The 23585-nt window shown below is 41.5% G+C and overlaps 1 protein-coding gene across 7 annotated transcripts in view; it reads left to right on the plus strand.

The window, feature by feature from the left end:
- LOC126297457 (serine/threonine-protein kinase STK11-like) overlaps positions 1-23585 on the plus strand; it is a 105400-nt gene that overhangs the window by 40880 nt on the left and 40935 nt on the right. For all 7 annotated transcript variants that reach the window (XR_007552524.1, XR_007552526.1, XR_007552525.1 and 4 more), the window contains 2 exons: positions 12861-12997; positions 23170-23355. Coding sequence is in view for 4 of the 7 variants with exons in the window: in XM_049988319.1 (XP_049844276.1) it covers positions 12861-12997; positions 23170-23355 (323 nt within the window). In the remaining 3 variants the exon portion in view is untranslated. The remainder of the gene's footprint in view (positions 1-12860; positions 12998-23169; positions 23356-23585) is intronic.

Here is a 23585-nt window from a genome sequence, read left to right on the forward strand (position 1 = left end):
ACTTTCCGGGCAATCCTCGTAGTTGGTGTGATGAATGGCAGCTAGCTCTAATTGTGGAAAAATGTAAGTTAATGCAGATGAGTAGGAGAAGAAACCTATAATGTTTGGATACAGTGTCCTGCTTGATACAGTCAAGGCTTTTAAATATCTGGGTGTAACACTGTAAAGCGATATGAAATGGAACGAGCATGTGAGAACTGTGGCAAGGAAGGCGAAATGTCAGGTTTGGTGAATTGTGAAAATTTTAGGAACCTGTAGTTCATCTGTAAGGAGACCACACATAGGATACTGGTACGACCTATTCTTGAGTACTGCCTGAGTGTTTGGGATCCACATCAGGTCAGATTGAAGGAATATATCGAACCAATTCAGAGGTCGTCAGGTAGTTTTGTTACTGATAGTTTCGGACAATATGTAAGTGTTACGGAGATGCTTCAGGAACTCAAATGGGAATCCAGGGTGAGGGAGGGAAGACAGTGTTATTTTTGAGAAACCCTATTGAGAAAATGTAGAGGACTGGCATTTGAAACAGACTGCCAAATGACTCTACTGCCACCAACATACATTGCTTGTAAGGACTACAAAAATAAGATATGAGAAATTAGGGATCATACAGAGGCATAAAGTAAGTCATTTTTCCCTCCCTCAGTTTGTGAGTGAAACAGGAAAGGAAATGACTAGTAGTGGTACAGTGTACCCTCTGCCATGCAACATACGGTGGCTTGTGGAGTATATTTATAGATGTAGATGTACAGATCACTGAATAAATAACACCACTGGCCAAAATGATGTCAAATTGAAACAGAATGTTATCGGAGAAGGGGGAAAATGTATGGCAGTAGAAAAATAGGTAGTTACAAAATGTAGCAATAGATGACACTGTAAGCATCATAATTTAAAAGTGGTTGACTACAAACGACAAATGAATCATACAACAATGCCTAAAGTTTGTTTGATGTTAAATAAACTATAGTACTCAGTGTGCGTGGATGTACAGGTGTGATACTATTATAGTTCAATTCTTTTATCTTGGCGGTTCGCGCATGCCCACCCAGACGCGAGAGATTGCTGCGTCGCCGGTTGTATGCGCGAAGAGAAGCAGCGCCATAGTATAGTTCCCAAAGTTACGTTTAGGGGGGAGCGCACAGTTTATGAAGTAAAAGCTACCACGGCCGCATTAACCGTTTCGCTGCTACAGAGACGTGCTCCCCGCATTGCGCGATTTTATCATCTTTGCACTGTTTGCCTGTGCAGACACATGGTGTTTCGACTGCTTTGACACACTTTATCATTTGATTTCACAAAAACTATTTGGCCCAAAAATTTTATTTTTACACATCTTTTTGACTGATACCTTCCCCCCATAAATGACTTAATTTTGTTTCGATGTTCAACATAGTTATTGTGCAGCATTAGATGTAGTAAACCAGTGCACGAAATTTTTAAGAGTTTGCAGAGGTAAAACTCCATAGCGTATACTTTCAGTATGGTCGATTTTAGTTGCCACTAGAAATTTCAAAAAATTACATTCAAACAATTAAAATTCGTGAAGTAAGACACTTCGATATTGTTTTTAAAAGAAAGAAAATATTTAGCAACGATTAAGGTTAGTACTCAGAAGCTTTCGCTCGGCAGACTCACACTATACCCATTACGCTAACGCAGCTCGCTGTTTAATAGGACTTTAAAATATCACACAAAATACCGACAAACACTGTTGGTATGGCTATGAATTACTCACGTTTCGTCGAAGTACAACAGGAAATAAACAATTACCGCTGTTCTTTATTGCGAAAAAGCGGTTAGTGACAATGATACAAACACCTTTCCTTGCTATCACTTTAATTAGGAAGCTTATTGCTTGTTTGTTTTAATTAATTAATAGAATATGGAGTAATTGGTATAAAGAATGCTTTTTTCCAAACTTTCTATAAAAGAAAGTCTGCTATCATGACATTGCTTTTGTTCAATTACTTTATTTATGACTGAACGTTTCTAAAACTGAAGACACTTGTCCGTGCTCTCCACTGCAGTTGAGCTGTGGCAACGTCATCCTCTGTTCATTGGCTGACTGTGTTTTGTGACATCAAATGCGCAGAATTAACCTAAACTTGGCCGCAACATATGATGCGCACTTTAGTTACGGAAGCTCATCCACCACGGCAAGGTCATATCACATTGAATGGGAAAATATCAGTTTTTAATTGTCCTGAGGCCAAAAACCACATAAAAATCATCAATCAAAATGAAATCGGATTATTAATTTCCATGTGACTGGCGGAAAACATGTTCAATATGCTGCAACAAGTTGAAATCAAGAAACAGCATGTTCCACAACTGATCGAAGTATTTCTGGTGTCACACGTAGAATGTCTGCACAGTGCGTGCCTTCAGTGCAGCTAAGTTTGCAATCAGAACACTGAACACATCATCTTTCAGATAGCCCCACACCCAGAAGTCACACGCATTAAGATCAGGTGATCTGGACAGCCAGGCTGTAGGGAAATGGCAGCTGATAATTCTAGCATTTCCGAAATGGCGCTTCAGCTGCTGCTTGACTGGATTTGCAATGTGCAGAGGTGCACCATCTTGCATAAAAGTGATCCCATCCACACATCCATGCTGTTAGAGAGCTGAAATGACATGGTTGTGCAAAAGATGTTCATAGTGCTTACTGGTGATGGTACAGGTAACAGGACTGGAAGCACCTGTCTCTTCGAAAAAATATGGCCCTATGATAAATGATGCCATAAAATTGCAGCAGACATTGACCTTTGTAGGATGAAGGTCTCTTGCTGGCAGGTCAACAGGAAGCAACTTATGCACATGGGTAATTTTGAATGGATAGCAAAGATTGATGTTTCATAGAATTTTATGCATTGTGCTCATGGGTATGTCCAATGTTCAGGCAATTCTCCGTGCACTACATGTTTGCACCCTACCACTTGTCTCCTCCTGCGTTATTGTTGCAACTGCTTCCGCTGACATTGAATCAATTCATTTGGTTTGGAGCCAAGTGGAAGGCTTAAACCAGAAGCTCAGACGATTCTGCAGAGATCTGAGGCAAATTTCTCGACTTCTGCTATTGGGTGGGGAAATGTAGGGTCCCCTTGAATAGGTCAGGCATGCACTACACGCACGAAGCAGCTAAAAGGGTAGCGGAGTACATGTGGAGTGCACATGTGGGTTTTTTAGGTTAGAGAATTCCCTCCCTAGGCCCGACAAGACGCCTCCTGAGACGCGACAAGGTAGCGGTAGACAAAATGCAACAGGGAATGACAATATTAATGTGGTAATAGTAAACTGCAGGAACATCTATAGAAAGGTTCCAGAACTGCTCTCATTAATAAACGATCACAATACCCACATAGTACTAGGGACGGGAAGTTGGCTGAAACCAGATGTAAACAGTAATGAAATTCGAAATTCAGAGACAGGCTGGTCAGTGAAGGGGGAGGCGTGTTTGTAGCGATAAAAAGTGCAATAGTATCGAAATAAATTGACGGAGATCCAAAATGTGACATAATTTGGGTGAAGGTCATGGTTAAAGCAGGCTCAAGCATAGTAATTGGATGTCTCTATAGGCCCCCTGGCTCAGCAACTGTTGTGGCAGAACACCTGAAGGAAAATTTGGAAAATATTTGAGCAAATTTCGTGACCTTATAGTTTTGGGTGGAGATTTTAATTTACCAGATATAGACTGGGAGACTCAAACGTTTATAATGGGTGGCAGGGACAAAGAATCCAGTGAAAGTTTTTAAGTACATTGTCTGAAAACTACCTTCAGCAGTTAAACAGAGAACCAACTCGTGGCGATAACATATTAGACCTTCTGGTGACAAACAAACCCGAACTGTTTGAAACAGTTAACGCCGAACAGGGAATCGGCGATCATAAAGCGGTTACAGCATTGGTGATTTCAGCCATAAATGGAAATACTAAAAAAGATAGGAAAATTTTTCTGTTTATCAAAAGTGACAAAAAGCAGATTACAGAGTACCTGACGGCTCAACACAAAAGTTTTGTCTCAAGTACAGATAGTGTTGAGGATCAGTGGACAAAGTTCAAAACCATCGTACAATATGCGTTAGATGAGTATGTGCCAAGCAAGATCATAAGAGATGGAAAAGAGCCACCTTGGTACAACAACTGAGTTGGAAAACTGCTACAGAAGCAAAGGGAACTTCACAGCAAACATAAACATAGCCAAAGCCTTCCAGACAAACATAAATTACACGAAGTGAAATGTAGTGAGAGGAGGGCTATGTCAGAGGTGTTCAACAAATTTGAAAGTAAAGTTCTATGTACTGACTTGGCAGAAAATTGTAAGATATTTTGGTCCGTTGTCAAACCGATAGGTGTATCAAAACAAAATGTCCAAACACACTGTGACCAAAACAGAGGATGACAGACTAAAGGCCAAAATACTAAATGTCTTCTTCCAAAGCTGTTTCACAGAGGAAGACTGCACTGTGCTTCCTTCTCTACATTGTCGCACAGTTGACAAAATGGTAGATATCGAAATAGACGACAGTGGGATAGAGAAACAATTAAAATCGCTCAAAAGAGCGAAGGCTGCTGGACCTGATAGGATACCAGTTCATTTTACACAGATTATGCGAAGGAACTTGCCCCCCTTCTTGCAGCGGTGTACCATAGGTCTCTAGAAGAACGTAGCGTTCCAAAAGATTGGAGAAGGGCACAGGTCATCCCCGTTTTCAAGAAGGGACATTGAACAGATGTGCAGAACTATGTTAGAGTATAATGACTTTTCTGGAGACTAGAAATCTACTTTGTAGGAATCAGCAATCAGATGATTGCGTGAAACCCAGCTCGCGCTATTCGTCCACGAGACTCAGAGGCCCATAGACATGGGTTCCCAGGTAGATGCCTTTGTTTCTTGACTTCCACAAGGCGTTTGATACAGTTCCCCACAGTCATTTACTGAACAAAGAAAGAGCATATGGACCATCAGACCAATTGTGTGATTGGATTGAAGAGTTCCTAGATAACAGAACACAGCATGTCATTCTCAATGGAGAGAAGTCTTCCGAAGTAAGAGTGATTTCAGGTTGCCGCAGGGGAGTGTCGTACGACCGTTGCTGTTCACAATATACATAAATGACCTAGTGGATGACATCGGAAGTTCACTGAAGCTTTCTGCGGATGATGCTGTGGTATATTGAGAGGTTGTAACAATGGAAAATTATACTGAAATGCAGGAGGATCTGCAGCGACTTGACACATGGTGCAGGGAATGACAATTGAATCTCAATGTAGACAAGTGTAATGCGCTGTGAATACATAGAAAGCAAGCTCCCTTATCATTTAGCTACAGTATAACAGGTCAGCAACTAGAAGCAGTTAATTCCATAAATTATCTGGGAGTAGGCATTAGGAGTGATTTAAAATGGAATTATCATATAAAGTTGATCAGATGGCAGACTGAGATTCATTGGAAGAATCCTAAGAAAATGCAATCCAAAAACAAAGTAGGTCACAGTACACTTGTTCGCCCACTGCCTGAATATTGCTCACCAGTGTGTGATCTGTTCCAGAGAGGGTTGAAGAAGAGATACAGAAGATCCAACGGAGAGCAGCGCGCTTTGTTACAGGATCATTTAGTAATCGCGAGAGCGTTACGAAGATGACAGATAAACTCCAGTGGAAGACTCTGCAAGAGAGACGCTCAGTAGCTCGGTACGGGCTTTTGTTGAAGTTTTGAGAACATACCTTCACCGAGGAGTCAAACAGTATATTGCTCCCTCCTACGTATATCTCGTGTAGAGACCATGAGGATAAAATCAGAGAGATTAGAGCCCACACAGAGGCATACCAACAATCTTTCTTTCCACAAACAATACAAGATTGTAATAGAAGGGAGAACCGATAGAGGTACTCAAGGTACCCCTCCGCCATACACCGTCAGGTGGCTTGCGGAGTATGGATGTAGGTGTAGATGTAGTATAACCCGTGATGTTGTGCTGCCTTAGGGATCCCAAGGACTCTGAAGAATTTCCCTTCACTTTCCTTGCTCCATTCATGAATGGAATGTGTAGAAGCCCTAATGACTTGTACAGGGAAATGATCCTCTGGCCTGCACCTAACTGGACTACAGAGTGGATATAAATACAGTATATGAGGATATCAGAGCCACCTGAAAATATTTTTTGCCTTTGGAAATTAATTTCTCCTTTTTTCTTGACATTGTAGCTCTTGATGGATGTTGATCTCAACAGTTTGTTTCCAAGGATCCTCATATGAATCAGTAACATGTCCTACTTACCATGCTGTCAGTCAATCTTCATCTATTAGAATACAGTCATCCTTTCATTATCCTCTCGAGCATTCTCCATCGGTTTCTCTTCCAAGTGCCCTGGCCAATATATTATCTGTGATTTGATGAATGTAACTAGCTCTCAGGGACTTAGCATAATGAAAAGGGTGGATGGCACTCGGGGTAAATCAGTTTTGCAGTAGAGGCGTAGCAATTTCAGGGTTCCTGAGCCAGGGACTGGTAATTGCCGCCATTCCTCTGTCACTGTAAGCTTTGGACTGATGCTTAAGTGACCACTGTGCAGCATGACGCAAAGATGGTAAAAACCTCTTAAAAAAAAAACTCAATCTCAAGGTTTGCTGTACACTGATGAGAAGCATGGCTGTTGAGATGGAACATTTGTTAGTGGACAACTTCTGGGGAAACTGCTGCACCTCAGTTGTGTAAGGTTTATTTAGGTACGTGGGCCTCTGTCTGGGTGGACTATAATTTTCCTAGCTGCTCATGGGACCAAAATGTACCCCTCGAAATTTTCTACTCGCTTCCTAATGGAATGGGTGGGCTGCTGGTAGGTATCAACACACAATTGCTCAAGAGACCTTGTGTGATGAGCCCTCTGGATTCTCAGTTTAAGAGTAGTTCAATATTTAGTAAAAGAATGCGTTCTGCATGTCAGAATGTGCTTTTGATAGGGAAACTTTGAGGAATTTTCCTCTTTTTACATTTAGGAGAGTTTGGAGGGGATTGCAGGTACATTAAAATCTGTTGAGCAGTTGTGCGATGGGACACTGTTGGCTGAAACCTTGGGTTCCCAAGAAGCATCAAACCTACTGAAGGGCCAAAACCCTAGGAGAATGTACTATTGAAACTGAGCTCCAAACCACCTTGAACTACAGCAAAGATGTTGTGACTTGGAGGGTTGTGGTGGACATCATAGTGATGTACTTAAAGCTGAGTGATCCCAAGAAGACATTGTTGACATCCAGACTATAGTGAAAAGGGTGGATGGTACTCGGGGTAAATCAGACTTGTTTATACTTATTTTAACAGCACAAAGCTTCCAGAGCTTGTCAAGGCATATTTCCTTTGCCAAAGCATGGAGTCTTATGTCTCCTACTCAGTGTGCTGTTTCAAATATTAGTGCTTTGGGTGTAAGGGAGAAGCCACTTGTGACAAATATGGCATTGACCACTCATGAAGGAGTCACTTGTTAACCTACTTTGAGGTGTGTGAACTGCTCTGTGGATCATCGTGTCCAGAGTAAGGGCTGCAGTGTATATCTTGATGAATAGAAAATAAAAGAGCTTAAAACTATGAAGTGTATCCTGTGTGGTGAGACCAAAAAGATGCATAAAGTCATGCTGTCAACTGCATTCACTACATTCTTTGCTGCTGTTTGTGAACAGCCACTTCAGAAGACTGATGCTGCTATACAGATGGAGGTTACTAGTGTCAGTACTTGTACCTTTGTCAGTTCATTCACGCTGCTGCAGCTACTTTGAAGCCCATACCTCCTGCCAGAACACCAGAAAAGGCCATGGTTGCTGTCCCTCCAAAGGTTCAGTCTGGTCCACAGCTGAGCATTGCCGTTACCATTTCTGTGGTTGTGAATCTGAACCCACCCCAGGCAAAAAAAAAAAAACATCAACTGCTAATGGAGACAGGAAGCAAGCAGTCTGATGATGATGATGATGATGATGATGATGATGATGATGATGATGTTGCTCTCTCTCTGACATCTCTCATGATTCTCCTTCAGAACCAGTGGCCTGTGAGGTCAGCCGGGGACACTCATCTCCCCCAAGACTGAGCCTCCACCCAAACAGGCTCCCTTCTCCAGCAAAAAGACAGGTGAAAGTACTCCCCCTGTGATAGACGGCTCCCATGATGCAGTGGAACATCAGTAGTTTCAGGACACATCTGGAGGAACTAAAACTCCTAGCACAGGAACACATGATGCTTGTGTTTGTAGGAAACAATTTTAAAGCCTGTGATGGCCCTGTGCTTACAGGGCTATACTCTCCATTGCAAGGCTGACCTTACTGGAGAAAGGGTCAAGGGAGACGGCACTGTGTTTGTCAGTCACACACACACTCCTCTGCTCTCCCCCTGACTGTTGACCTGCAAGTGGTTTTAGTTGAAATTCGCATATGTCAGAGGATCACTTGTTGCTCACTGTATTTACCTCCACAAGGTGCGATAGACCCTGAGCCTCTCATAGATCTTATAGAACAATGCATCTGACACATTTCTCCTACTGGGAGACTTCAATGCCTAGCATGTATTGTGGGGTTTGACCTCTGCTTGCCATCAGGCTCAGGTTGTGGAGAGCCTTGTGATATCCCACAAGCTGTGCATCCTCAGCACAGGCACCTCCCACTCATGTCTGTACTGCTACTGGGTCATACTGAAACATTGACTTCTCCTTCTGCTCTCCATCCCTCATGGGTTCTGTTCAGAGGGAAGCCACTGATGACCTTCAGTCCAGTGAACCAGTTGGCTGCATTTGAATGCCAGGACAACATCCGGGAGTGGGTGGACCACATCATGAGTGATCCATCATGCCAATGATATCTCCATCCCCAAGTCTTCTGGCCACCTTCGGAGGTAACCTTTCCCTTGTTGGACTGGTAAGTGCTGTTCTGTAATCCAGGTCAAGCATGCAGCTCTATGATGGTGTAAGTGCCACCCAGTGGTGGAAAACCGCACAGCCTTTCAAGTCATGAGAGAGCTAAAGCTTGACATGTAGTCGAGGAGTGCAAGAAAAGGTCTTGGCAAGTGTTTCTGAACTCTATCAACAGTTCCAATTGTTCTACAAAAATATGGGAAGCCTATCAGAAGATTTCCAGTAAATACAATTGATTACCAATCATAGCAGTTCTGAAACAACCCCTGGAGACATCGTTCAGACGATGGCAGAGCATTTTGCAATGACTACACCCAATGCCAGCCAGGGTCAAGCATTCTGCCACTCCTCTATGGCTATAGGGAGGGGCAATTTTCACTTCAAATCCAACAATTCTGAGTCATACAACTGTCCATTCTCCGTGTGGGAGCTGTATTTGGCACTGTCTAAGGCTCATGATACTGCTCTCGGTAATGACCGAATCTGGTACATCATGCTTAGACATTTGGCAGCAGCATCAAAGGAAAGCCTTCTCAAATGTTTGTTTGATGTGGCAAACAGGCCACTTTCACAGCTCTTTGTGAGAGGCCATTTTGATACCTTTCCTTAATCCAGATAAGGACTGAACATGTCCAAAGTAGTTAAGGAGTATAGCCTTAATGACCTTTGTAGAAAATTCCGTGGAATGAGTTGTTAACTGTTATCTAGTCTGGATGTTAGAGGCCATGTAACTTCTTAGCCACTCTGTGATTCCAGAGATTTTGATTGATGTTCAACAATCTGACCCTGCTAGAGGCGATTATCCAGCAGACTTTTCCACATATACGACACTGTATTGATGTATTCTATGGCATCAGCAATTGTTACACTACTTGGTGGCAGTGTGTTCTAGAGCAGCTCCACCAGTGGGGCTTCTGTGGCCATCTTTATATGGAACTTTCTGTCTAAGCCCCTTTTCAGGTCCCAAGTTAGTGTTGTGCTGTCAGTTCGTTCTGAGCAGGTGGATGGTGTTCCTCTGGGCAGTATTTTAAGTGTTACCCTCTGTGCTATAGCTGTAAACAGTATTATGTCTAAGGGAAGGAGTCCTGTGCGGTGCTCCCCATTTGTGGACATTTTTACACTTTTCTGTTTCTCCTCCAGTGTTGCAACAGTGACTCATCAGTGCAAGTTCTAGTTAAGAGTGGAAAGATTAGAGGAGTGGGCTGCAAATATAGGTTTCCAGTTTTCAGCAGAGAGAGAGAGAGAGAGAGAGAGAGAGAGAGAGAGAGAGAGAGAGAGAGGTGTTAGCACACCTAAAGGACCTGAAGGCAAGTGCAAGAAGGCACTGAATATCTTGAAATGTCGAGGCCACAGTGGAGTGGAGAGGTTGCATCTGCTCCAGTTTTCTAGGGCTTAATGCAATCTCAGCTAGACTGAGTATGCACAGTGTATGGATCAGTGAAGTCCTGTCTTCTGCAGATTATTGTCGCTATCACCCGGAGGGGATTAGGATGGCCACAGACATTTAAAGGACCAGCCCGATACCCAGTCTCTCTATACTGAGACTGGGGAACCGCCACTTTCAATGAAATGGCAACTCCTCACCGTGCATCAGGCATGTAAGTTCCTTGCTACTGCCAGTTCACCATCATACTGTACCATTGCTTATCCGGCTATGGAATTCCTCTTTACCAATCGTCCATGGGTAACAAGACCATTTGGAATCCGCACAAAGTGTGAACTGGTGTCACTTGGTGGGGAGCAAGTTCGCCCCAAATCCAGGTCTTTAACCACCTGCCTCCATGGTTAAAAACAAAGATTCCAAGACTTACCAAGCGGGAAAGCGCCGGCAGACAGGCACAATGAACAAAACACACACGCACACAGAATTACTAGCTTTCGCAACCGATGGTTGCTTCTTCAGGAAAGAGGGAAGGAGAGGGAAAGACGAAAGGATGTGGGTTTTAAGGGAGAGGGTAAGGAGTCATTCCAATCCCGGGAGCGGAAAGACTTCCCTTAGGGGGAAAAAAGGACAGGTGTACACTCGCGCGCACACACGCACATATCCATCCGCACATACACAGACATATTTAAAGGCAAAGAGTAAGGGCAGAGATGTCAGTCGCGGCGGAAGTACAGAGGCAAAGAAGTTGTTGAAAGACAGGTGAGGTATGAGCGGCGGCAACTTGAAATTAGCGGAGGTTGAGGCCTGGCGGATATCAAGAAGGGAGGATATACTGAAGGGCGAGTTCCCATCTCCGGAGTTTGGATAGGTTGGTGTTGGTGGGAAGTATCCAGATAACTCGGATGGTGTAACACTGTGCCAAGATGTGCTGGCCGTGCACCAAGGCATGTTTAGCCACAGGGTGATCCTCATTACCAACAAACACTGTCTGCCTGTGTCCATTCATGCGAATGGACAGTTTGTTGCTGGTCATTCCCACATAGAAAGCGTCACAGTGTAGGCAGGTCAGTTGGTAAATCACGTGGGTGCTTTCACACGTGGCTCTCCCTTTGATCGTGTACACCTTCCGGGTTACAGGACTGGAGTAGGTGGTGGTGGGAGGGTGCATAGGACAGGTTTTACACCAGGGCAGTTGCAAGGGTAGGAGCCAGAGGGTAGGGAAGGTGGTTTGGGGATTTCATAGGGATGAACCAAGAGGTTACGAAGGTTAGGTGGACGGCGGAAAGACACTCTTGGTGGAGTGGGGAGGATTTCATGAAGGATGGATCTCATTTCGGTGCAAGATTTTAGGAAGTCGTATCCTTGCTGGAGAGCCACATTCAGAGTCTGATCCAGTCCCGGGAAGTATCCTGTCACAAGTGGGGCACTTTTGGAGTTCTTCTGTGAGAGGTTCTGGGTTTGAGGGGATGAGGAAGTGTCTCTGGTTATCTGCTTCTGTACCATGTGGAAGTTTCTTTCTATTTTATTTACATCATATATATATATATAGTATATATACTAAAAACAAAGATTCCAAGACTTACCAAGCGGGAAAGCGCCGGCAGACAGGCACAATGAACAAAACACACACACAGAATTACTAGCTTTAGCAACCGATGGTTGCTTCTTCAGGAAGGAGAGGGAAAGACGAAAGGATGTGGGTTTTAAGGGAGAGGGTAAGGAGTCATTCCAATCCCGGGAGCGGAAAGACTTCCCTAAGGTGGGAAAAAAGGACAGGTGTACACTCGCGCGCGCGCACACACACACACACACACACACACACACACACACACACACACACACACACACACACACACACACAGACACAGACACAGACACAGACACAGACACACACACACACATATCCATCCGCACGTGTGTGTGTGTGTGTGTGTGTGTGCGTGTGTGTGTGTGTGTGTGTGTGTGTGTGTGTGTGTGTGTGTGTGTGCGTGCGCGCGCGCGAGAGAGAGTGTACACCTGTCCTTTTTTTCCCCCCCTTAGGGAAGTCTTTCCGCTCCCGGGATTGGAATGACTCCTTACCCTCTCCCTTAAAACCCACATCCTTTCGTCTTTCCCTCTCCTTCCTGAAGAAGCAACCATCGGTTGCGAAAGCTAGTAATTCTGTGTGTGTGTTTGTGTGTTTTGTTCATTGTGCCTGTCTGCCGGCGCTTTCCCGCTTAGTAAGTCTTGGAATCTTTGTTTTTAATATATTTTTCCCGTGTGGAAGTTTCTTTCTATTTTATTGACATCATCATAATATACCTGTTGGACATTTTTTCTGCCCCTGTGCATTCTATTATTGTTCATTCTGCTTATGCCATTTTTATTGAAATGTATTTATAATGATTGCCACAATTCCAATATCACCTGCATGGTTTTTTTTTTTTTTTTTTTTTTTTTTTTTTTTTTTTTTTTTTTGCAGTGTAACCTTTGTGCTAGCTCTATATCAGATTTAAGGTGTTCTGTTTTCCTTTGTATTTGTTGTATGTACTACACGTTCAGTTTTGTACAGCACAATTTTTTTTCTGTTTCAGTCATTACATCCATTTGCAAGGGATGACACTTGTTCAACAAATCAAGGCTCTCCTGCATTCCAGCCACCCGAAATAGCAAATGGTCATGAGAGATTTGCTGGGTTCAAGGTTGATATTTGGAGCAGTGGAGTTACTTTGCAAGTATTGCAAAATATTTTGTATTTGACTGCACTTAATTTTTACGCTTGGGAGTGGACTACTTCAGTGAAAGGAAATTTCAAATTAATGTGTGTCAGTTGTGAGGCAATTTCTGAACTGAATGAATTTAATCTGCTGATAAATACTGACAGTGAACTGATTGACTGAACATATTGAATACTTTAGTTATTCTTGTATCTTATATCTTAAAATGTGTGTAAAAGAAAAACATAACGGCAGTGGTGTAGAAGAAACTTTTTTTTTTTAAGTCGAATCTTCAGAATTAAAGGAGACAACTCACCAAAATGCAGAAGCATTGAATTGTTGATAGGCATATGCAAAAGAAGGAAAACTTGATAACTTTTATAGTTATCCTGTGCCGAGCTGGGAACACACACACACACACACACACACACACACACTCACACTCACACTCACACTCACTCACAGAAACTAGCTTTGGCTTGGTCAGTTTATCCAGCACCTTGTTGAGGCATAGGTGTGTGGGGGGGGGGGGGGGGGGGCTAGGAATGTGGGTGGCAGCTATAATTGTAGCAGTCGGAGGGAAACGGTAAATGCTGAAGGTGATGTGGGTACATGAATCTTGGAGCAGGTGACAGGATGGAGGAAGGGGAAACTGTTGGGTGGAGAGGGCGGGGCAGAGGGTTACCTGAGGTTAAGATTAGAATGATTACAAGAGCTGAGGTTATGTTGTAAGGATAACTCCAGTGTGTGTAGTTCAGAGAAGCTGGTGGTGAAAGTAAGGATCAAAATGGTGCATGTGGAGCAGCCATTAAAATTTAACATGTTGTGCTCAGCTGCAGTATGTGCATTTCGATAGTTGCCATACATTCCACACCAAAAAATCCCTCCCATACAGCCTAACCACCTGTGGACAACATATCAGCAGTGACAAGAACTCTCTGGCCCAGTATGCTAAAGGCCTCACAAAGGCCATCACAGATGGGCTGTAGCCCTCAAACCTAGTTCGCAAAGAGATTTATCATGCCATTTTCTCACACACACCCAATCCTTCTACCACCCCAAAGAGTCAGCTACAAAGGAGTACTGCCCCCCCCTTTTTTTCCTTGTCACCCACTATCACGCTAGAGTAGAACAACTGAACCATGCCCTTTGCCAGGTCTGTGATTGTCTTTCATCCTGCCCTGAAATCACTGATATCCTGCTCAAGATCCTTCCAATCTCTCCTAAAGTGGTGTACTGTCGCCCACCGAACCTACACACCATAGTAGTCCATCCCAATGCCACTTGCACTCCCAGTTCTTGCCACAGGTATCATATCCCTGTGGCAGACCAAGGTTCAAGACGTGCCCAATCCACCCACCCAGCACCATCTACTCCAGTCCTGTCACAGGTTTATCCTATCCCATCAGAGACAAGACCATCTGTGAAAGAAGCCATGTCATATACTGGTTTTGCTACACACACTACACAGCCTTTTATGTTGGTATGACTACTAACCAGCTGTCCACCTGGCTGAGTGGTAACTACCAAACTGTTGCTAAGAACAAAGTTGACCACCTGGTGGCACAATATACAACAGAGCCCTCCCACATTCCTAGCCAGAAACCAGACCCCCTCCGAGCCACTCACCACCAGTCCCTCTCTCTGCCTCCCACCTCCTGCTCCCTCTACCCATCCCACCCGACCCTATCCCCACCACAACCAGCTCACCTGGTGCAAAATAGCATTGGCACAGTCAGGTCTAGCAGACACCATACAGAGGTATAGGTGTGTGTGTGTGTGTGTGTGTGTGTGTGTGTGTGTGTGTGTGTGTGTGTCCCTTAGCTTATCAAAGAGTAACTCCAAAAAGTAGCAGGTTTTCCTTTTTTTGTGTGTGCATATTTACATCTCAGTACTTGTGCTTTTTGCTGGGTGGCCCCCTTTAATCCTGAAGTGTTTGCATTCTAGAACAACTTCCCTGCAACAACCAAAATAGTCTGTCACAAGAGGAAAGTTGGCTCAATAGTAACCCTATGAGTGTGGCAAGAGAGCAAAGAAAAGAAAAGAGAAGATAAGATGAGGATATTCCGCAAGACACTGGCAAGTTAAGAATATATTTCAAAGAGCACAGCAACAAAATAGGGAAATATGTGTAATGCATTCAAGTAGCAGCACACAGAATGCAAATTGAACTTAGCAGAAGAAAGACACAAGTGGTGCTCTCGCTAAACATTGTCTGTTAAATTTAGAGAACGGCTATTAGAGAGAGACTGGACAACAATTCTGCTACCTTCATCATATAGCTCACACAAAATTAATTTGAATAAAATAAATGATTTTAGGATGGTTGCATACAGAAGTGACAGTCATTTTGTCCTAGCTTGGTGCATATAGCCACACAGCTGCCCTCCGCATTATACACTGTAGAGTGGCTTGCAGAGTACATATCAGGATGTTAAAAAAAGGGTCAAATATTTGGAAAGATGGTACAACTATCAAAACAAAAGAAATAGTCCAATAAACACAGGTCTAGAAATGCATACTTTCTGATATCTGTATGCTTTTCTATACTGGCTGAAAACTTGTGGTTGTGGGTATGTCCACCTCTGACACAGATAGGGTAAACATTAAGGAAGCAAATACTGTATGGGCACAGTCATTGTCTCTCTGATCCATCTATAGGGTTCATTACCATACAGGACAATCTGTATTGACATACTTTAGTGTACGCTTTGATCTGATGATTGGGTAGTTCACGGGCAGTTGTGTTGTTTGTGTTGTGTTGTAGGTACTGTAGTTTTGGTCTTATTGTGTAGTAAATTACTTAAATTGCTAGTTATGTGTCATAGTCGTATCTACTTACAAAAATGGCTTAATTGCAATATTTACTATTATTGTGATGTTTGTACTGTCCTGTAAGGGAATAGTTCTGTGCCGTTTTTTCTCTTCCACAAGTGATATGGCAAATATGATTTAATGCTGTGGGTTAGCAAATGTAAGTAGCCTCCAAGCCATGCCATCTACACAGGAGGATATCCATGTCGCAGAGTACCATCTGATAAGTTGTTTGGCTGACTTTTTCAGCATTTTAAAGGAACAGGTTGTCTACTACCTTAAAAGGTGAAAAGTGGATGGCCTTGGTCAGTCTCTACATCTCAGAAGAAGTAGCATGTGCTACATTTACTGTATGAGAGGCCTGGAACCAGTGTGTGGCAGTTAGTGGCAGCAGTAGCAGCAGAAGGCTTGAGTCATCCTCTTGTCTATGTGGTACAACAGTAATTTCTGTATCCATACCATTGTCGGTGCATCCAGATACTAAGGCTGGAAGACCACCATAGCACATTGTTCTGTCGATGGCTCTTGGCTTAGTGTGCTGCAGATCTACTGTTTTCATCAAAGATTTTATTTATCAACAAGGCAAGGTTCGTAAGTGATAGTGTTGTGAACTTTCATAACCAGAATGTGAGAGTTGATGAAAATTCCAATGTATTTGCCAAAAGAAGGCATCAACATTGTTTCTTTATCAACACTGCTAGGGCCATACATCCTACCTTGAAGATTAAATAGGGCTCATTATCATCAATTTCTTATTAATGTATTGCATACCTTGTTGGAGGATGTGCCATGTCAGAAAAGACTACAGATGTAGCTTTTGCATGATGGTGCACCAGCCCATTTCCTCAACAATGTGTGTGAACATCTGACACTGATATTTCAGGACTATTGAATCATTCGGGGAGGCCACACACCTCAGCCTCCCTGCTAGGTTTCAGTCCCCTAAATTTTTGGTTATGGGGACCCTTGAAGTCATTAGTCGATGCCACCACAGTCATTGGTGTACAAGAACTATAGGATCACGTCTCCAACACACGCCAGCACTTACAACAGCCGCAACAACAACAGCAACAACAACAACAACAACCACCACCACCACTACCACTGCATGTATTTCAAAGAGAGCAGATTCCTTAAGTCAAAGGGCAGAGGGAAGCATTGTCACAGACAGATGTCACGTTGTGCACCTCCTATAAAGTGTCTTGAATGAGCATTAGGTTGAAAGTCTTGTATGAACAAGTGTGCAGGTCGCATGAAGTATGCATTTCTGGACCCATTTGTTATGGTCTTTCTTTCTTTTTTTACTACCGACTCACAATATTGGACACTTCTGTTTTCAGCCACAGTGAATAAGTGTACAAACCTCAAAGTATGTGTGTTTGGAACCATGTTTACTGGACTTTTTTTTCTTTATTTTGGTGGGCACCACCGCCTCTCAAAGTATTCAGTCTCTCTCTCTCTGTCTCTCTCTCTCTCTCTCTCTCTCTCTCTCTGTCTCTCTCTCTCTCTCTGTCTCTCTCTCTCTCTCTCTCTCTCTCTCTCTCTCTCTCTGTCTCTCTCTCTCTCTGTCTGTCTGTCTCTCTCTCTCTCTGTCTGTCTGTCTCTCTCTCTCTCTGTCTGTCTCTCTGTCTGTCTCTCTGTCTCTCTCTCTCTCTGTCTCTCTCTGTCTCTCTCTCTAAAAATCGTTTTGGTTGATGGTTGAGTGATCTTGTATTGTATTTTCAACTCAAACCACCTTCTCTTCATTTATTAACAGAAAGAATCTATGTTATGGCTTGTCATGTCATGTCCAATTGTAGAGTATTTCTCATGAAAAAATGAACTATGTATGTGTACAACTGCATTTGAGAAGTAAATGACTTCTTGTGTCTGTTCTGTGCCATTTAGTGAACTTTGCGGTGGTGGAGTGGTGACAGGCAAGAAAAGTAAAAAGTGATGCACAAGATTATAACTGTCACAAATAGGCAGTTTAGATCCCCCTTGAAAACAATCATGGCATACCACCGGTCTGTATTACCATCAGTTTTTAGGATCTGGTGCAAGTGCATGTACACACACCGTTACCTACACAGGGATTTGAACCACCACCCTCAACACCCCACATATTGCTTGACACAGAATTAAAACATATCATCAATGCATTGCTCAAAAATGGTTATTCTTTCACTGAGGTTGAAAGAGCATCAAGACCACCGTGTAGAAATTACAGCGATACTCAAGTGCAGGTGAAATCAAAAGTTTTCCTGCCTTTCATTAAGGATGTGACTGACCACTTTGGAAAACCCTGAAAAAGTGTAACATTGCGGTAATCTACACACGTACAAGGAAGATACAAGATCACCTAAAATCGGCCAAGGATGCTCACCAAACACTGGAAAAAGCTGGAATTTATAGAATTCCGTATAGTTGTGGGGAGGTGTACATGGGTACTACAAAAAGAACTGTAAAATGACTCGAAGAGCACAGGGGCAATTGCAGAAAGGGGAAGATTGACAGATCAGCTATCATCATGGGATGATAGCAACAGCAGTTGACAACAATCAATTGCGGTCACGCTTTCAAAACATGTAACATCACACCACTGCGTGGATGCTCGCGGAAGCAGAGTTTCGCTGTAGTTAGCGAGCCAGAGTATGAATTGGACATTCAACCCAGCTATGTTCCCCCTTGAAAGTGTCCTCCGCAGATGGGGATGAAATATCAGGTTTGAAAATGAAATCCATTTGACCACAACATAATAGCCTGGAACATTTTATTAACTGTGTCAGTTTGCTTCTATCAGCCAGTCACAGCCTAGGACTCACATCATCATGCAGGTCTATTTCTGGTGCGTGTATTTCAGTCTTCATTCAGAATTAGTTTTACTATTTTGTGAATGAAGAGTGTGGTGAAGATATGATCTGTTGTGCAGACCAGGGCATATGTTAGGTTGAAAGTTGATCAGACACCATGTTTATACATGTTTGCACAACTAAAGTGCTGTATTTGCTGTTATTCATATTTGTGCTTGTCTACTACTAAAAGATGTGGTTTAATTGATGCACAATGTTAAAAATCTCCCAAAAGAAATCATTCTTTGTATGATACATTTTGCAGAGTGTCAAGAAATGTCACATCGGTAACAAAAACTGTTACTGAAGTAGAGTGTTACCACTTAATGTCACTTCTAGATCTGTAGTTCTTTACATGGGAAAGCAAATGTGATTTAAAGATTATACACACAACTCTCAGCATTGAAAAAAAAGTCTAACTTCAGTTTCAGGATCCAATAACTTCTCAGTTACTAGTATTGTTAATATATTTACATTTTTACATGGGAACAGGGAACGACTGCCGAATTTTGTGACAATGTGTAAAAATTCGAATTTTGCCTTATGTTGTTAAAAAATTTGAGATTTCATTTTGCTGAGGCGATGATCATACTTGACACACAGACTACATTGAATTATTATTAAATAATTTAAGGAAAAACTTTAGTTCATAGTAAGACTGATTGGGTGACCTTTACAGATGGTTACACCTTTCTTAAGTATTAGACATTCCATTTCAGATTACCCAACATTACAGGGATCACTACATGATCCTCTGCTTTTTTAACTTCTTAACATATTGCCCCCTTTTTTTTTTTTTTTTTTTTTTTTTTTTTTTTTTTTTTTTTTTTTTTTTACAAATTATGTTCGAAAAATTTGAATTTTATTGCTAACACTTAGAGATCCAGGCATTTAGAAAGATTTTGGGCCCAGAAAACCAGCCATTTATGCCATTGTTTAAAATGTTAATGGCACATTTGTCTTTGATATATCTTAAAGGTTACCACACTAAAAAGGCCGAGCTTTAAGGTGTATTCTTCATATTTATTTTATTTCTTTAACAGATTAAAATTTTTACAGTACTGACAAAAAAGTGTGATGTGAGTTCCTGAGTGTTTTCACTCATAAATGGTTTCCTAATGTTGTAATCAGTGCAATACCAGTTTGTTTCTTTCCTGCTTTTTTTGCCAATAAACCATCAGGTCTTCTCCTAATGGAGCTTGAGAACCTTTGTTGGATGGTGCTTTGTCATAACACTAAGACAAATAAAACAGGACTAAATTGTAATCACAGCAGCAGTATCAGTATCAGAAATATTAGGAATGAAAAATTGAGGAAGACTATGGTTTATCTGAATATGTATCTTCTTCAGACTGTTTCCACTCGAATATTTCTGCTTCCAATCCAGAAGCATTGAATTCTTTTCTTGGGTTTCCAAAATTTCTTGCTTATTCAACAAATGTGACATGTATGTTTGCTGTAGCTGTGCTACAGACTTCAAAACTTAATGAGTACATGTATGAAACTGACAAAAATGTGAGCACGCATTGGCTCTGTCAGTTATGACTCTCGCTATTATGTTCACTATGTTTTCTTTCATAGTAATTTTAGAAACTGACACTGGAATGCAGCACCTCTCAAGAGACAGGTAATGATACATCTGTGTATTGTTCTCATATGTAATGAGTCCAGTTTTCAATTATGTTGTGAAAATCGTGGCCCAAGACATACTCTGGTGCAGTCTTTTACACAGAATTGTGGCTGAAGTTATGCACGGGTGTGGTCACCAAAGTGTTAATAAGAGTCCTGTAATGAATGACATTACATATAAGTGCATAAAGACAGCTTTTAAAACTGAAAATAATGAATTACAAATTTTTTAAGATCGCCATTAATAAAACTCTCACACTGGACTTTGACTAAGTGCCATGAAACTTTGTCTCACTTAGTTTTTGTGTTGATATGAATTTGAACAATTTATTTCAAAATGGTTTGCTGTGAACGGAAATCCTGGAGGAGCTGTGTGGAGCACAGGAGGCATATTTCTCTCATACCAGTGGCAAGCACTTGTCAGTTATCTGACAACCTGTTCTCTCCTTCAGTCCTTCATTAAGTAAGATGATATTCTCCTTCACTTTCTAAGCTGCTACATTCAGTGTCAAACTCAAGATTGCTATAGCTATCCATTTTTGGAAATGCTGCCTAAACAGCAATAAAGGCAAAGGCTGAAAGCATGTTGCCAAAAACTTAAATATTAGTGCTGAAACAGATATAAATGTGATTTTATTTTTTTCTAAGCCTTTTCCTCAAGCTGCCTGAGTATACTGAGGATTTTAAGTTCTTGTCAAAATAATAACTAGACTTCATGTTAAGGGGTTAAGGTAGTAGTAAAGTAAGGTGATTAAGGCACAGTAATTAAGTGACAGTATCTATTGTGAATTGCTTAATAAGATAAATTGGGCAGCATCTGCAGTCAACAAAGTAGTTATGTTTCAAGTGTTTTCTGTTACAATATGCCACACCAGGAATGGTATTCTTGAATAACTGTTGAAATATCCCCTATAATAGTTTGAATAAGTGTTATTCATGGTTAAAATTGAAGCAATAATTTCTGTGAATTCTTTGATGGATCCAACTGAATATAATTTGTTGAACTTTTACCATTAATTCTTGAAGGTAATTCAGTTGATCAGTTCCTCATTTGTTTATCCTAATGGAAACTGGAAGTGTGAAGTTGCATGTAATAATTGTTCCTCATCTAATATTAGTGTAAGTGTTTTCCAAGAATTAGCAGCTTTCCATAATATGAAGTGTGGATGCAGAATGCCAGTAATATTGGAAATATCTAGTGCTGATTTTCTCACTTTCAACAGATTTAAATACATGACAGAGTGGTTCATACACTGAATAGGTCCCTTAAAGATTTGGCCAGCCCTAGCATGTGCTGAATTTGTGATGACCTCATTGTTAATAGTATCACAAATCTTAAACTACATCCTTTTTGTAACATGATCAGCATGGAAGAAAAGAAAAATAGTCACTTTTTGGTCTGGATGTGCTAATTCAATGAAAACACGACTCTTTAGAATCTTACACTGTACAAAAAATCCACCCAGTCTGATCCCAGTTTGTGTGTGCCACTCGTTATCCTCCTCAAATAGTGCTTGTACTGTGGACTTTGGTATATAGTGTGGGGTCAGTCTGATACCTTTACAGTGAACAATTAAAATAGCCCATCTTACAGTCTAGTGTTAAACAGATGTTCAGAATATCCGATCCATCAAAAGCTGTGAGAAAAACTTCTAAAGAAAACTAGAAGTGGGCAAGGACAAAATGGAAGTAGTGTCATATTGACCAAATGGGAAACATTTGTCAAAATTGGAAAATTCTTGAGTGAAATCCAAATGACATGCATATTTCATCTACCTGTAAACCCTTGTCATGGCAAAAACTACTACTTATCCAACTTTTAAGACACATCTTAAGATCTAACAAAGTAGAGTGAGTTGGCACTAGACTTGCATTTAAGAAGAGTTGGGTTCAGATTGAAAAATGTTGAGCTGCAATGTGGTTTGGAATCTACAGTAAATTGTACGTTCCCCTATCACTGGCACTGGCTGCGTAAATCAATTTGAAGGTCCTGAAAGTCTTGTCAGTCTTGACAGGAGTTTTCAGCTAAATAAGATTTGAAATTGTGTTTGTGTTAGTCTACCCATGGAATGGCTATTGCTGAACTGTTATCTCATATTCTGTGCTTCATATCATACCCATATGTAAATGTTGTACCTCTTTGGAAAAATTAATGATGTGCTTGCCAAGTAGAGAAAAATTATTTGATGAAATTTTCTTGAAATTCACAAAACATTTTAAGTGTCAGGCTACAAATCGTAAAGTCTTGGATGCACATCTTGATTGATCTTTTGTGGCACTTTTCATGACTTCGTCCTGTGGCAGTGCTTTGTGTATGTAAAGAAAATAAACAGTGGTTCAGATTCTACATTATAGATTTGGCTTCCTAATACCTGGGCAAATATACCAGTTCTCTGAAGTAGACAAACAGGCGAATGTTTGGCAAAGTGCTATGATACTCAGACAAACTGTCAGGTTGAGGACTGGTTTGCGTTTACCAGTGTCAGGTGAAATGGCTGTCTATAGATATAATGGCTATTAAAGATAAGTATTGAGCATCGATTAAAATGAAAGCATGACTGGAGAAATTAATCAATTTCAGATACAGAGGACAAAGAAAATTACAATTGCTGAAGTTGAGTAATGAAGTGTCATGTGAGTCTACACATTGAAGAAAATATGTGAAATATTAAAGGAAAGTAGTATTAGGAAGAAAGTGTCAGATCTTACAATTCCATTTTTCCTCCTCCTCCTCCTCCTCCTCCTCCTCCTCCACCACCACCACCACCACCACCACCACCACCACCACCACCACCACCACTGTTTTCCCCTCTCACTGCTCTCCTCGCCCTCAACCACTCCTACCCACTCCCCTGTTATAAAGAAATGTGTAATGTGTAACCAGTATAATATTTGTGCTGTTTCCATTCCAGGTATAACATCACTACTGGCCAGTACCCCTTTGAAGGTGACAACATTTACAGGTTGTTTGAAAACATTGGAAATGGGAAGTTTTCAATACCAAATGAACTTGACAATCTCCTCACAGATTTGCTTAGAGGGATGTTGGAAAAAGATCCAGAAAAGAGGCTCTCTCTACAACAAATACGACAACATCCGTGAGTATTCTCTCTCTCTCTCTCTCTCTCTCTCTCTCTCTCTCTCTCTCTCTCTCTCTCTGTGTGTGTGTGTGTGTGTGTGTGTGTGTGTGTGTGTGTGTGTGTGTGTGTGTGTGTGTGTTTTCACTTCTTGAGAAAAGTATCTCCATTTATGGAATGCGTTTCCCTCTTTAATGTTGATATCCAAATCCTGAAATTTTGATTTTTTTTTTTGTTTGTTTTTTTTCTCT

Source organism: Schistocerca gregaria, chromosome X, assembly GCF_023897955.1.
Source record: "Schistocerca gregaria isolate iqSchGreg1 chromosome X, iqSchGreg1.2, whole genome shotgun sequence".
NCBI classification, from domain to species: domain Eukaryota; kingdom Metazoa; phylum Arthropoda; class Insecta; order Orthoptera; family Acrididae; genus Schistocerca; species Schistocerca gregaria.